The following is a 17,245-nucleotide window of genomic DNA, read 5'->3' as shown; positions in this document are numbered from 1 at the left end:
TTCTGCTTATTTCATAATTCTGCTGTCTTTACTAGTGTTCTCATAAGTTCACACCAAATGAAGATAATTGTATAGTGTATCTAATACTCAAAAAAAGACTTGCCATTTTTAATATATGCTTATAATCTAGTCTTGCAGCCAGGATTATGGTTTATTGCAGTCTTGGAAATTTACAATGATTCTGATTTTGGAATATTACTCTGGAATCACTAATTCAGATCAGTTCTCATGTGATTCAGACAGTCTAATGCAGCAGTGCATTTCTCAGATTTAAACTAGAATAAAGCCTGTGTATTTTGAAATCAGGAAATCCACCTAGATATCCAAAACCAACTATTTTGAAATGATTATTTCAAAATAGTAATTTCAATTCCATGTGTTGGCAAGGTCTTGTGGACACATGAGCACCTAGTAATGGTTTAGACCACATGCTCATTGTTAACTTGTATAGTATTAGAATATAGGAGTCATTATTTTACTGTGTAATATTATAGAATGCTTATTACCAGGAAAACAGATTCCTACTGAGTGTGAGAGTACTTCTGAAGATGCAAAATCTGTAGCTAGGGCAAAATAAAGGAATGCAAAAGTGGTTGAAATACTTAATCCAGTAATCTTGCTGGAGTTTTAGGAATGAAATAAAATATAACCAAATTTAGAGTTATTGTTTCTTCTGTTAGTTAATTCAGTACTCTTCTTAGTACCGTGCTGCTAGTTATCTTTTGCGTATGTACAGATTGCTTAACTTAATGGCTAACAAAGACATCAAAATAGGAATAATGAAGTGAATGAAAAGTTAGTTACAGTAGAATAGCTATGATAACATTACTTAGCAAGACAATCTTGTAAGCAAATAATATATTAAGCATATAATGTAAAAAAAAAATACCCAAAAATTTCCAGGAGTTATTTTTCTTTTATATCAGAGTAGTCACTATTTGTACAGCTTTTAGCAGATGTCACTATTTATTTACTTAGACATAACATCATAGTAAGATTAGTTTTCAAGCCATTCAAGTGTGTGAAACTTATATGCCACCAGAAACCTCAGTTCTTGACCCTTTCTTTGTAAGATTTTAAAGAACAATGGGCCGATACAACCTGTCACTGTCCTCTATTTCAGAACTAATGCACTGAGAACTCCAATACATAGTATAACATCAACAAATTTGCCTCAGAGGAGTCACTCTCATCCAGAGTTGCTTTTGAAGGCTACAGCTGCCAAAAAAAGAAAGCTAACTGGTTCTTTGTTTCAGGGGAGAGAGTCTTTATCCCCCTGCTACATATCTTATTCCTTATTTCACATGCGTAGAGTTTTCAAAGTAAATAGAAAACACTGAAACTTTTGAGAGTTTAATAATTATCTTTTCAAGGTAATCATTCTATTTGTCTCACATTATAGTTAATTAGCAGGTACACAAAAGTCAGTTGTGCTTCATGTTGGCCTACTCAACTCTGAAGAGGTACAGAGAGCTGGAGAATTCATAGTATCAATAGCTCCAGTTAATAGTGTTGATGGACTTCCATAAAAGTTTGATAAACATGTGTGAATTGCAATACTCAGGTGATAATAACCTGGTCAAACCTTAAAGATTTTCCCCAGGGAGAACTGCACTTAGGTAACTGCTCTGCTGCTTCCTCCTGGAACTTAAGGATGCCAGAGTTTTTGGAGAACTGATTCTAGGTATTGACACGTTCCAAATTACTTTTCCCTAGCTGACTCCTAAAACCAGCAGGATTATGACAGGATGTTCAAAACTATTCAGACATTGGCAGAAGTGCGCATGAGATATCGCCCGCCGGCCCCCCATGAAAACCGTCAATCCAAATAACTAGAATGGGCAACTCATGAATGATGAAAATACCATGGCACAATTAAAAGTGCTGAGAAACCCAGACAGGCTCTGTCTGTGGTATGGTCTGCTGTTACAGTAACAAAGTGCAGCAAATTGTACCTAAATCACAAAAAAACCCAAAAATTAAAAAAAAAAATTAGCCTCCAAATGTAAAACAATATTTTCGAGGGTCTTTGTTAACAGTATTTGTGTGAGCAGAGGAGTCATGAGGTCATGCAAACAGAACTGTTCTGAGTCAGAGGGAATGCCTGTCAGAGACAACACCATGTCGCAGGGCTACTCCACCACAGAAAAGTGCTGGAGGAACAGATTTACAATATGCAGAGCATATTAGAGTGATAATTAAAGAGATGTAATAATCTACAAATAAAAGCAATAACCACATGCTTTAGAGGTTAGTATGGGAAGATGAAACAAGGAATAATTAGACAATTATTCAGAAAGAAAGAAAAATATCTCAACATTGACATACAAGTTTGTGGAACAGTCTGCTCAATAGAGGGACTGAAGTTGCATTTTCTGAAAGCTAAGCAATAAACCTAAACAAAGAGACTAGATAAGATTAAACACTGAGCACTCTGCCATTGACACAAAAACACAGAGCAGGTGAGCCAGTACGTCTTCAGCCTTTTGGCTTTTTTAAGGTTGTTATTCATAGACAAGCATGCTCTATTTCTCAACAATTTATTGTTGAGATATTAAAGACTCTACATGTCCTTGATCTGGGGAAGAGATTCTAGTAATTATTGGTGGAATTTCAGAGTATAGCCTTGGCAGAGTTATACAGCCCTAAGTATGATAAATGTAAATAAATAAAATTAAAATAAAATTCCCCCTCCCAAAACCACAATGCCCAAAGGCATTACCTTAGCTAAGGTTTACCCATTACTCTATTTACCCATTGCTATAGTACAGAAGTAGTAGTTGGAAACAGAAGAATGTGCGTATTAAAGCACCCAACAATGCAGTGAGCAAGTTTCAGATGTTTCATTGCCTAGAGAAATATGCCCAAGTAACATACTCACACTCTCTCCATATGCAAAAAATACAAATCTAGCATAAGCCAGGAAAAAAGAGAAAGATTACATCTGCATTGTCTGAATAATCTGAGTCCCTAATGATAGATGACAAGGAGATTCCTTATTTCATCTGCATCACACCTGTAAATCCTCTCCTTTCTCACAAAACAGAGCTAGAATTGCTGGTGAACTCTTTAACCAAGAAGAAATCATGGATGGTAACCCTTTTGGTGCAATGAATATTTAATTACTACAAGAAAAAAATCATGCAACTACAAAAGATATGGTTGAAAAACCCCGTAAGGAATCATTTTATCTCCTTTTAAGTAAGTTACTCCGGTGGAAGATGAGACTTTACATAATTCTGAGCAGAGAAATAAATTATCATTTGAGCAAGATTTGAGTCATTTAACTACTGTTCTATGCAGTAAAATGGGAATGGCACCACTTCGTTTTGTTTTAAGAGAAATTTTTAAAATTAGCTAATTAGACCCCACTCCTCAAAGAGGGAGAGGAATGCCTAGCCTGTAGCCATACATGGGGTCTATGATATTAGACAGCAGTCCCACCTTGAGAGGCCAGAAGCATGTTTGGGCCCTGTAGCCAGAATAACCCTGATGTGCCTTGGGAATTGTCCTGACAGAAGCACAGGTAACAGGGATCTGTGGGACCTCCACACAGGCACCAGCTAAGCAGGTGCTCTGGAAGTCTCATCTCTGGATTTTGGAGTTCATACGTCACTACTAACATAAGGCCTCCAGCCTTGTAACGTCCAAAGTGAATTGCACGCTTGGTGTAAATACAAGACACTCATATTATTGAGCTCCCTGTGTTTATGGCTGTCATGGGTACACAGACCCTAGAGAAACACAGTCATAGCCTGATCTCCCTTTCTGAAATAAACACATCTGCTTAGGGCAATATGTTTACTGTTTTGTGCAAGCAGAACGGCTTAATCATATAATATTCAATCAAAGTGAGAAGCTTTTATTTATGTCACTAAGTTTTTTTCCTTCTTCAGATATACACACTTGCATACATATGCCCCTCCTAATATGCAAGTCATTAATTAATGAAAAGGGGGAAAAAAACCAGAAAGGGCTACAGGACCACCACACATCCTGTTTGAAGTCACTAAACCAAGGAAAGATGAAACTTGGTTCTATGTAGGCTCCTAAACCAACAAAATGTTTGAAGCAGAGACTTGCCCCTATATAACTTTTCCTTAAAGTAAGCTTTGCAGAACTTCCAATGGGGTTTTGAATGTCCTTCTATTGCAGAAGAAAATTATAAAATATGATACATAAGACAGCATAAACAAAAGAAAAAAATTGCTGGTAAAAAACTGTAAAAAGTAAAATACTTCCCTTCCATGGTCTGTTCATTTTCTAGGGCACAGCTTTTCCTTCAGTCTTGTTCTCAAACTAGTAGCCTCCTGCATGATAACAATCCCCACAGTGAGCCACGTCCCTTGGAAATGTCCTTCCACTGTCACAGCTCTACACCTGCATCCTGTGGTCACCTACCTTCTGTGACTACCTGTGTGGTCCCTCTGATAGCCAGAAATATCTCTACATGCAAATGTTCACTGCCTTTTATGGGAGGTATAATCTCTTTGCTGCACAAATAACATCTCTGTGATGCTCAGTGTAGCAGCCAAGAAAGGCAACTGGCAGCCTTTCTCCTTCCTTTAATAGCCCAACTTTCCAAAGGAACGTGTGTTGAACAAGGGGAAGGTAAAACCAGCTAAAAAACCAACCACATGCCTCAGTAACAGTTGTCAAAATCTCATCACACTGGTTCAGTCTGATGTAACACAAAACAATTCTACTGAATTAGCAAGACCTCACATATTAGAGGGAAGATCCAACTAATTAAATGGAATTATGAATCTCTAATAACATGTTTTGCAACCCAGAGGTATTTTCAGATAGCCTATAGAAATAGTTGTGTGCTGAAGTTTAAATTCCTTAACTACCATAATACAGTCTATAACCAAGTGGTAATTTATTAAATATCCTCTTTGTTTGATTGAACAACTGTCAGCTGCACAGTCCTTTTACTTAAAAGCATATTTGCATTTATTTTTTGTTGATTCAAATTTACCTTTGAATAGCCACTTCTTAATTCTCAGTTCATCCAACTCAGTGTTTTTCCTGAATCCACAGAGATATTGTTTACTCAGTTATAATACAGCTTTAAAAAAAACCCCAAAGCCTAACTTAAATTTGTCCAAGTCTCAGTCTTTAAATATATTAAAGCTGCAGCTATATTGCACTTTACTAGATACCTGTTTTCTATATAAAACATTTCTTACTGTTTCACTTCACAATTCAGAATCTGCATAATGACACTTAAATATCAATATAATTCCTTGAGAGTCTCATCTAGTCCTAACAAGCTAGTACAAGAAGTCAGAGACACTTCTGATAAACAGTGAACAGAGTAAGTCATTGCTGACAAGGACAAATAATTTGGATTCCTACTTGCAGTCATTTTTCTTTCCCATTTTTCTGCAACTCATTTTTCTGCAACCCCCTGCATGTATGTTTCTCCAATCAAATACAAATAGCTGATTCTTCATACCTGTATGTTTTGTAAAAGAGACATCTCTTCAGGGGGACCTTAATCACATGTTCCTGAAGGCCCACAAAAAGAACACTCTGGCTGTGTAAGATCTGAAGGCTCCTGATGGGTTCTCGCTGACTTTTCGGCAGGAGTTCAATTTCCTCGAGCAGGCAGCTGCTTGAAGTCTGGTTCATTGGGGCAAGTACCTTCTTAATAGTACCATAGTCTGAAAAGGCAAGAGGAAAATTACTTACAAAAAATCACAGTAGCAATTCTACCTACTTGGTGTCATTCAGTGAACAAATCTTTGTCCTGTGCTGGATGTTTTCAGGAAAGTGTCAGAATGTGGGAGTATTTTGACTGAAGTTTTCTAAATTGATTATAGTGCAGTGAAAAGAACTTAGAAAACTTTTAAGGCTGTTTTCATGTGATGCAATAAAGTAAAAAAAAAAAGGTTATTATTGCAGAACAGACTTCACAGCAGCAGCCACTAGAAAGAGGCTTTCAAAGTCTGGTTATTATAAATGCACATTCATGGCAAGGGTTACTGATTTCAGCTTACCGGATTTTACTACACTTTACTAAGTGTAGTAAACTAAGCAGTTTAAAAAGCAATAAAGTCCATAATTTCCCTAGTTTGTTTTAATATTCATTGTGTTAAAAATTATGAGATTTAGATATGTATCACATTCATTTAATAAAGCACATATATATGAACATATGCAGGTCTTAACTGATTCTAGGTGACCATAGCAATGAAATGAGCCTGCATCCCTTTTTCTTACTTATCTGGATTTTGACCTCTGAAAAATCATCGCTTTTAGCATTCGCTCTTCACTTCTATTCTTATTGTGATTTCTAAGGAAAGACAGTTATGCATCACAAACGAGAGTTAGAATATATGATGAGATTTATGATTCATTCATGAAAAGTTTTTAAATAATTTAAAAATATCAAAGTACATTTTTTCTGAACACAAAGGATCACATTCTCACACTGATAAATATTTTAGGTAGCTCTCTGACCAAAACAGCATCATGCAATCTTCTCGGTGCCAGCAACAGTAAATGTTAAAGATCCAACACTGCAAATACACAGAGATGAGCTCTAAGCCACGTGAAGTCTTGAAAGATTTCTCTTGTGAGTTGGCAATAATCGCAAGAGAAATGTTTGGGAAGTTCTGTTCTGCAACTCAGAAAATAGCGGTTTTCCATCACTAGCACAAGGCCAGAGGCTCTGTGTAGGCTCTCAGGACATGTCTGGCTCTGTCTTGATGAGAGCTGGTTTTACCCTTGGCAGCAAATGCCTGGTGACCATGTGCCTGTGCTCCCTCCACATTGGCTTCGCCCTGGGAGCACCCAAGGCCAGGGCTGGCACCCCTACACAGTCACTGTACCCTCCAAGGTAACTGGGCTGAGGGAGGGTAACATGTGGTTCTCAAACTTTGCTTGGGAAATGATGAGGAACAAGAAGTAAGAAAATACAGAAAAGTAGCCTCAAGTAGACTCCAAAACTGAAGAGAACCAATGTGCTAATTACTGTTAAAGTCTTCTGAATTTTCCTGAGGAACACTGAATAGCCAGTCTTAAGACCTGGAGAAGTACTGGAAGGGAGAGCACAACACCAAATAACATGGGAAGTTAGTAGGAAGTTTAATTATATGTAAACATATAATTAACAAAACTTCATTTTTTGGATTTGTGCTGAGCACAGGGTTGACAATATAGAGATGTCTTTGTTCATACTAAGCAGTGCTATCACAGAGCCAAGGCCTTTTCTGTTTTTCATACTACCATGCTGGCACGGAAATTGGGGGTGCATAGGAAGTTTGGAGGAGATACAGCCAAGACAGTTGACCCAAACTGACCAAAGGGATATTCCAGACCATATGGCATCATGCTCAGCATATAAACTGAGGAGAAGAAGGAGGAGGGGAGTAGAACATTTGGAATTATGCCTTTTGTCTTCCCAAGTCACTGGGACATGTGCCGGAGCCCTGCTTTCCTGGGGATCATTGAACACCTGCCCGCCCATGGGAAGCAGTGAATTAATTACTTGTTTTGCTTTGCTTGCATGCATGGCTCTTGCTTTCCCTATTAAACTCTCTTTATTGCTACCCATGGGTTTTCTAGGTTTTACCCTTCTGATTCCCTCCCATATCCCACTGGTGGGAGAGTGAGTGAGTGGCTGCATGATACTTGCTGGGTGGATGGCTGGGGGTTAAATCGTGACACTGTGTTAATTACTGAATGAAAAGATTTTTTTTTGAGCACAGAAGTTGGAAAAACATACTAAGTAGGAGAAGAAGAAGCCATGAGATCATTTTACAGATGTAAATTAGTTGGTATTGCTTTTAGAACAGTCAGTACAACTCTATATCACTTGTTTAACTGGCAGACAACAGATTCAGTATGATTCACGATATGTTGAATTTGGCTTGTTATCTTTTTCCTGCATTAGACAAAAATCAGGTGCACATTCAGCATGTGCTTCTTGTACAGACCAATATTTCTTCCTGCCACTGTGCTGGGTCTGGTATCCACAGCCAGATTATGGTTACAGCAGCATACTATCCCACAATGAAATAAAATATTCTCACTTTGAGAACTGCAGCACTAATGCCTTCCCCAGGACAGTTGTCATTGCTCTTGTTCTTCCATCCTGGCATACATTCTAAATTCTTCACATTTCCTTTTGCTTTCTTTCAGCATCTCCCAAACCATTCCTTTTTTGTTTGTTGTCTAAGAGGATCAGCACTCAGAAATGTTGAAAGTCATAAAGTGAAGAAACAGTGACAGAGATCCCAGAGATTATCAGAAAGAAACACTACTCTTGTCAGGAGCAGTGGGTCATACACAAATTCAATAAAAAGGAATAGAATGTTATCTGAGATCTACCTCTGTCTCAGTAAACTCCCCTACTTCTGACTTCTATAATCTATCTTTTCTGCTTTAAATTCCTCCTGCCTATGCCTGATTTTGCAATGACCATCTGGGAGCACAAACTAGGGTGAGGATCTGGTTTTATTCTACAACTTTGAGACAGGCACAGATTGAATTGGTGACTATGTTCATTGGCCTATGGTATGTAGTAAGTGTATGTATCTATCAACCTCCTCAAAAAATAATAGCATGCAACCTGGCTATACCAGGCTTCCTTACAGGGGAAAATCACAGCCAGTGATTTCAGTGTTTTCAAAAAAAATATTTTTAAAAGCCAGGTGCCTTGTTTCAGTGTTTCCAATTATACTACAATACGTGCAACAATGTGCACAGCCTCCAGCAAAGACTGCAAAAGTCCCATCCTCAGAAATGTTGTCTGTTCAGCCATTTTTACACCACAGTTGCAAAGCAAAATAGAGGGAAAAGCAGGGAAAGAAATGAATCTGGAACACATCTCTAGGGCAGGGAGGTTTTCAGATCTGTCATAATCTTTCAAGTGAATATTTTACTTTATAATCAAGCTAACTGTCCACTTCTGCCAAGAAATAGCTAAGAAGGGTAATAAACACCGACTGTCTTAATGGATGTAACTTTATTGCCATGGACACAGGGAAAGTTCCAGTTTCATCACAAATGTCAAGTCTGAATCTAACAGCCATTTAAGAATTCAAATGAATGGCATCTTTGCATCCTAACTGTAAGCAAGACCTACTGGAATAGATCCAGACACCTGACAGCCTTTATTTAAGGATGGCCAAGTATATACAGAAGTAGGAACAGATAATGACATTGGCCAGAATGAGTAAATAATGAGCTTTACTAGTTTGTACTGCAAATACTTTTAAAGAAACATGCCAACCCAGTAACTGAACATTAGAAATCTAATCACTGTGAATGAAGAGAAAAAAATCTAGTTGAAATATTACTATGTAATGTGTAGGAGACTGTGAAGAACTGATGGAAAACCGGAGATGGAGTTGAAGAGAACATGCTTGGAGGCAGCAGAGTTTGTAATGAACAAAATTATAATGGCACAAAGTGAAAGGATGATCTCTAAAACTCAGAAGTAAAGTTTAATATGTAATTGTTATAAAGCATAGCCAGCAATGGAGAACATTGCAAGAGTGTGGTAGAAATCATTACAACATCTATGATGACACCTGCAAAAGAAAACAGAAAACGAACAAACAAAACAAACAGCAGATGCAACAAACAAATATAACTGTAATTTCCTGAATTTCCTAACAGAAATAAAAACACTCATAGAAGTTGTAGCAATTTCATGCTATAGAGAAGAAGAAATATTTATATGAGCTGTTATATTTACAAAATATTGCTGCATTCTTTAAGCAAACATATCTTTAACAAATCATCATGAGACAGTAAGTTCATTTCACTTCTTCAAAAGAAGGGAAACAATCTCTACCCACTCCTTTTTGAGAGGGAAACACTTTCAGTCTTAACTATTATCATAAATTACAGTGAAAAAAACCCTAATTTCATCTTCATTTTACTATAGTTTAGCATAGTACCTTGGAGAGTGGGTTGGTCTCCAGAAAACTGAACCAGCACCAGAAGACAAAATCCAAACCTATGTTTTTCAGAGGAGGAGTCTACAGTATCATCTTTCATTAATGCTGCAAAAACTCTTTGCTGTTTTTTAAACTATAGAAGATACTATATAGTTTCAAGCAAAAGAAACTTATAACGGCCTCAAATATCTCCTCAGGCCAGTTGTATGCCTATATTTAAGACTTTACAAATATTCCTTGCACTTTCTGAGCACAACAAGGTGCCTTTACAGATCTGACAATCTCCTTGCATATACCATGAAAAACTCAAGGAACAGTGAAACCTATTGTAGATTATAAACAGTCAGTGTAAATAAGGTCCTGTTTTTCAATTTTCCCATAAAACGTTCTTTAGAACAGTAAGATGTCTTAAGCAGATGAAAGAATGTGGTCAATGTGGAGGAGAGCGGCAGTCAACACAAGACACAGAAGCTAGAGCCACATTCAAGAGATGCTTGCAACTGAACTTGAATAGGATATCACCTGTGTAAGAAATGCACTACTCTGTACATTATAATATGTGAAAACAGCCTCATTGATAATCTTACCAATCTGGCAGCATAATAATCAGGGGGTTTAATAGGTGGAAATTTGGGAGAATACATTTTAAAGTGTAGCTGAAATAAATATAAATTATGTATGTTTTCAAGTGGTCTAATTTGAAATAGACTTTGGAAAATTATATTAATTTTAAATTATATTATTACTTTAATTCTACCTATTCTACATTGGTTTTGCATATTATTTATTTTATAAAAATTATTTTTCCAGTTCAAAAATAAAAGCATTCAGACAGCTTCAAGACTGTTGAAATTAAAGAATGTTGAATATCTTGTAAATATTATCCATACATGTATATAATTAGTTTACATTAATCATATAACTCTTGTATTAAACACTATAGGAAAAAAAATTGGGCATAAGAGTCGTCTTCAAGGCAGAGTTCTTTCAGAATAATAAATTGAAATACCAAATATAAAATTGATTTATATATATATATAATAGTACAAAACGTGATAGCACAGAATATATAATAGTACAAAATCAAATAAAGTGCAAGGTGATTTACAAACATTCTGCCATTCTGAAAAAATGTATCATCAGTATTTTATTTTCTCCACCACAGGAACTGGAAAAAGCCCTACCATTAAGCAGAATGTGCATTTGGCTAACAGCAGAAAATTATTCCAATAACAGAAAGTATTAAGTTGCATAAGGTCTTAAGAGCTCTCAACACAGAAAAAAAGACACAGGAACAGCTAATGCAGCAGCTGGTTGAGCCTACAAAGGGAAAGCCCGGGATTTAGGGTTTAGCAATCTGTGTAACATCAAAAAAGATACATATGGTACACAGAATATGATGGGATTTAAAACTTACTCTTTTTTGCCCTTTCTAAAAATAACTTTAAAATTAGTTAAATCATCAGTAGAATATGGATAATTAAAGCCTTTGCTATATTCTGTTTTCCGATATGGTGATGGGGTACAATTTGATTTAAAGTAAGGCATATTTAGAAGATAATATAACCAAGATCTGTAACTTAGTTTATCTTTTATCTCCAAGTCTCTGAGTTATCTATTTATACTTGAAATACAAGAATACAACCTAAAGGACAAGTGAAAAACTGAGCTTTAGCCCTTCTTTAAAAATTAAAAATATACTATGGGCAAGCATAGTACTTCTATAATGATACAGAAAACAAAAAAAATGTAGTTTAATTTTAAAATTTCCACCTTTACTTACAATTTCAGTTTAAATATTTTTATGGTTTTTAGATGTATACTCTTTAATTCATTAGGAAAAAAGTGAACACCAAAATGGAATTGTGATGCTTTATCAAGACATAGATTTCAATTTTTTAAAATGTCTATTTTCAGAGCTGTTTTGCATGTTTGTCTGTCCATTTGAAAGTAAACCACTGTTTGAACAACCTGATCAGTGTAATAGTTAATTTGTTATTTTTCTCTATTTTTAGTATATTTTCATGACAAAAGAAAATATATAGATGCAATGTGTCTACAAGTTTCAGGCAAAAATGGCGGTTAAAAATCTGAACATGTTCTGTTTTGCAGGTTTAAGAGAGAATAAAATATGATAAGGTTATGAAGGAAAACAATAAACCATTGTGATTGCCTTGCTATTACAGATTGTTATCCTCACGATGATAAGACAATGGTGGATATTGAGAAACACAGATTAAGAGAAATACAGAAAGCACATTTATTTGATCAAAAAGGCAATTATGTAAGTGTATAACAAAAGCTTCTATGAAATACTGTAGCTGGAAATAGAAAAAAGAATTTAGTTGCATTTCCTCAAGATATATTGCAAATTGTTCTGCCCTGTTGATATGGCAACTTAATTTTAAAGAGCAAAATGGTTAAATGAGATACTGGTTACCTGCTGTACCATCACTTACAGGAAACAGAAAAGTTTAAGCTCTCTCTTATTCAGGTATCTTAGTTTTCCTTACTTCGTTGCAGGACACTTGGAGAAAAAAGTATGCAAGTGACATGGAAAACTCACAAATCATTACTCATTGATATTTAATTAAATTTCAGTAAATTAAGTTAACTGAAGCAACAGTAATCCATGTGACAAACTTGGTATTATAAAAAAACAGTATTAATATCATTGAAAACATGGAACAAAAATAAATACTAAATAGTTTCTGTCATCTGCAGAAAATATATACAAACCACCAAGAAGTGAACCCTAACTGAAGTTCTTAAGCTACCTAGTTATTTTTTACAGTTGCAAGACTGAAAACCAGAAATCTTCATAATCTACCAAGTGAGTTATATTTTTAGCTCAATCAATGCAGTATCATTAATGTACCAAAGAAATTGGATTTTTTAAGAGATGTTAGATCTATAAAAAAATAAGTTACATTCTGGGGCTTGAAAAATTTTGCAGCTTGCTCATGTGAGACCTTAGCACAAAATGTTTGGCCTTAAGAGTTTTTGGCCCCATGTGAAGTAAAAAACAGGTATAAAACCAAATCTGTTCTATATGTACTCCAGAAAAAAAAAATAGGGTGTGTGTTTTTTTAATAATTCCAGATTTTAAACCAAATCATTCTTTCCTCATGCTCAGTATGAAAGGGCTTTGTATTTCAAAGGTTGTTTATCTATTTCTGCCATTCCTAGAGAATAACAATACTCTAAGGATCCTTGGTCATATATCAACACTGAATTTTACAGCTTGGTCACTATTGCTCTGGTGGTACATTTAGTAGACAGAGAAGTTAACAAAAATTACCAGGGAAGATAAGACTCCAAATTTAAGAAAAAAGCAACTTCAACTACTAATGAATCAAAATTTCCTGCTTCCTGTCAAACTATATGCAGTTCATAGCAATATTAAAACTGGACATTCCATTTTTCTTGGCATTTAGAAAGAAAAAAAGAAGTGCTAAATTGTGTAATTTTAATAAGTTTAGCAAAAGCTGCTTTTAAATTATATACAAACAACTATACCACACAGTGCTCAGTGTATTAACAGTTCCAAAGCACAGAATAGTTGCTTAACTATCACATTTAGGAAATAGGAAAGGTTTGACTCTTTCTCTGACAAGAGCTTTGGAAGCAGTAAAAGAAAAATGTAGAAAAAAACTATATTAAATTATTCTTATCTGGGTAAGAACCCTAGTATTTATGCAATCTGGCGTGGTTTTGTTTTTCAATTCTTGGATGTAATGACAGCAGTTCTGAAAGAGTGCATAAAAAGCAAGCACACATAATATTTTAGATTTACGTTCTTTATCTTTGGCTCTGACTCCTTCTTATTCCCTCTTTCCTAGTACAATTCCCGTAAATATTGATGTTCTTCCTTACAATATTGGAAATTATTTTGAATTAAAGCAGAAATGAGATACACTTTTGACAATGATTGTCAACAAAGGAGGTATGATGGTCTATTACTTGTCCCCTGGCTTCCATGCAGGAGAGATAATTTAACTCATTTGCCAACTACTACCAATCTGAAAAGTGCAATTTTAGTCACAATCTATTTGCATACCTTCTAAAATTATTAGCAAGCTTCTTAATGCCCTAGTGGCTATTCCAAGAGAAATTCAGTTGTACCTCTGCAACTAAAGGAGTTTCTCATGGCTGTATGTCAAAATTTAATATGTATTTATTCTATGAAGGGAAAATTTATGGGTTATCCTTCCTACATAGGAATTAAAACTATTGATTTAATGAAACTTCTGAATAAGAGAGTGCTGATCTAGATACTAGTTATGAAAAAAATAAAGAGCTTTCTTCAAAGCCACGTGACTGGTAGGACAGAAAGAACATACAAATTAGTTACATATATATCCCAATAATTATTGCAGAGTAAACTCCCTCTCTAAAAACCCAAACCAAACTAAACTAAAACCCTAAAAATTTTGTTTCCATTTTCAATTACAATAATTTTGTAATGTATCCGTCAAAGGAAATTAGGACAACCACCATGTCAATCCTCTCTTTACTGTTTTCCACAGAACACCTTTTAAACGTATAAAAATATTCTTTACAACACTTCTATCCCCTGTAGATTTAATTCCCATGTGTTATAATGTCTCAAAAGCATCAAGGACATGGTCAGTTTGCAGTTGAATTAGTAAAGCATTCTTCCGGTAACTACCATGCCAGGAGATAAATATCCACTTTAGCACAGAAAATATCTACCACTCCATAAAGTACAACAGATTATAAATTGATACAAATAACATTTACACTAGTAGGGTTGCCTATGAATCAAAAAGGCATTATAGTTTAGAAAATACAGCAATTTGTGTGCCATTTCAAGCCATTTCATGCCTCAATTTGGAATTTAAATCCAGCTCCAGTGAGAATCATTCAAAAATCTTTCACATAGAGAATTCAAGTTCTAGAGGGAAATTCAGATCTACTTTAGACTAAAATGCAAAGTGACTAGCAGCTTAACCACAGCAGTATGTCTTTTTTTGAAAGACTATTTCTACAAAGTTGAAGCTTCAAACTCCTAAAACTGAAATATCTTTTCTTTGCTTTCCCCTTGGTCTTTTCTAGAATGTCAAGCAAAAACCTATACTAAATAACAAATACATGCTGAGTTACGTGTCTCAGCTATCATATCAATTAGGTCTGTTTCTTTCACAAAGAAAATCAAACTTTCTCAGCTTGCTAGAGTGGTTCTTGTATAATCTAGTGGCGATTTCTCACCCTTCCTAGATCTAAACCAAATGTTTCTTCCTGCCTGATGAAAAAAATACAACCCCAAAGTAATTTCAGCAATCTCAAAATGTATGTATTTTTAAGGAATCATGCTCATTGGCACACCTTTATTCACTACTTCTATTTCCAATCTTCTAGGAAATTTTCAGCTTGCCAAAGATGTGACTGGGGTGTCTTTTAACTATCTTTTATTTGCAATCTCATTTAGTTAGTTTTCAATGATAAAATTTAATAAAGAAACTATTTTTATGAAACAAGTTGGAGACTTGTGAGATCTGGGTTTACGTGCCAGTTTTTTCTCTACAGACTTGATATTCAGAACAGTAATACCACCTATAGTGAAAAAATTTAAAACTTGAAATTCCTTTTTTATAAAACTGTTTCATGTAGCTATAAAAATATCTAACCATAGAATCTTTAACAGGTACATTTCCCTACTGAAGATGTAAAACTTCTTTTGCTACACTGTTTTCTTGAACACTGACTTGATTCTAGGACAAATTCAAAGCCAGGGACAGGTAGTTACTCTGTTCTCCCTCAATATACAGTTGAACAGAAAAGTCTCAGCTGCAGCCAAGAAAAATTATGAATGTGATTTTATGCCCTGTAAGCAATAGGTGTCCTTAGAGAATTTCAGGGAAGTTATTGCTTAATTAAAAAGGCATTTGAAAACTGTTTTAATAGTTGTTGCAGCAGGGAGCAAGGCATCATCTCTGTAGCTGAATTCTCTACATAATCAGCTTGAGAGCTGCTGTGCTCCTGCGTTTGCCTGTCAGACGAACTGTGCACTCCACATGCAGATTAAAAAAGTGTCAGTGAATGGATCTGGGAAGGCTCCTTCCCATCCACAGCAGCCCCTTCTCTTCTGGATCAAGCATTCAACAAGGAGGTGCAAGAGATGACTTTGAATTCTGGAGACTCTGAGGAATTAAACCTCAGCTCTACATTTCCCCCATGAATGCTGCTGCCATCCATATCACTTCACCAATAGGCTGACCCTTCTCTGCTGTGTTGCTGTATTAATTTCAGAGAATAATCCCAGAGAAATGCACAGTATTTTCTCAAAACATAGCTCCTTGACCATGTCCCCGTACCAAGTATCACCATTTATAACCCCTTCAGAAAATTATATTAAAATGTGAACAACAATACTTTAGTTACTAGAATTGGTTTGAGAACTGATGTCTTAGGAGAATGGATATGGTTAAAACTACAGCTTAAAATCTTTAGATGAAGCTTTAATGAGTTGGGGAAAAGAAAATAATTTCTAAAGACTTAGAAAAGAGGTGACAGAAAAGAATTTCAAATTTGGCTCTAGTACAACACACTCTTTCTGTTTTTCTTCCTTGGAAAGTTGTCAGGAAATCTCAAGTAGGCCATGCAGACCAAGGCATGATTTGTAACATCAAGCAAACATTCATCGATTTTATCAAACCATAATCTAACTTTGAATTCTTACTTAAATGACCCAAGTTCTGTCTACAAACTTACTCAATAATAAAAAATAATTACAAGGATCATGATAGATGAAATCAGCAGCCTCACAGAAGGCCAGTAAAACACCTTTTCTGTCTTGCATCGGACTAAAAACACTTGCAATATAAAAAGACACATTCTTATAGCTTAGAAAAGGAATGAACTTAACAATGTCAGATTCAAAATCAAATAGAATATCAAGACTATGTTGGGGCATCAAACCTACAGACAAAACAAATTGTATATATTTATCAGTGTTGATCAGTTACTGCATTTGAATCAAACCGGTCCTGCCAATATGCATATTAAGCTGTGAGCATGTGCTATGATACTATCTTTACCAAGATTCCCATTAGATGTTTTCAGAAGTCTCAAATATTTACTCCCTGAGTACAGTAAGATGATAACCAAACAGAGTCAAGATAACCAAGAGCTACATGTAAATAACACCTATTCCAGAGAATGCCCGTTTGGCATTATATTGCAATTATAGCTACTTTTGTTGGCAACATCCAGCTTTCACTATAGTAAAAATGACACATATACACATGAAGCTTGAAGACCTGAGGCAAAGAAGACACAAGAATTCATATGGTTCTAAATGGGAA

At 35.4% G+C, this 17,245-nt stretch overlaps 1 protein-coding gene across 1 annotated transcript in view; it reads right to left on the bottom strand.

The window, feature by feature from the left end:
• Positions 1 to 17,245, bottom strand: part of SEMA5A (semaphorin 5A) — a 240,238-nt gene that overhangs the window by 99,632 nt on the left and 123,361 nt on the right. The window contains exon 10 of the mRNA XM_039386823.1: positions 5,462 to 5,669. Coding sequence (XP_039242757.1) covers positions 5,462 to 5,669 — 208 coding nt within the window. The remainder of the gene's footprint in view (positions 1 to 5,461; positions 5,670 to 17,245) is intronic.

The sequence above is a fragment of the Pipra filicauda genome, unplaced genomic scaffold, assembly GCF_003945595.2.
Source record: "Pipra filicauda isolate LSUMZ 115617 unplaced genomic scaffold, ASM394559v2 scaffold507_size779033_pilon, whole genome shotgun sequence".
Lineage (NCBI taxonomy): Eukaryota > Metazoa > Chordata > Aves > Passeriformes > Pipridae > Pipra > Pipra filicauda.
The sequence above is the reverse complement of the archived record's forward strand: the minus strand, read 5'-3'. Positions and strand labels throughout refer to the sequence as shown.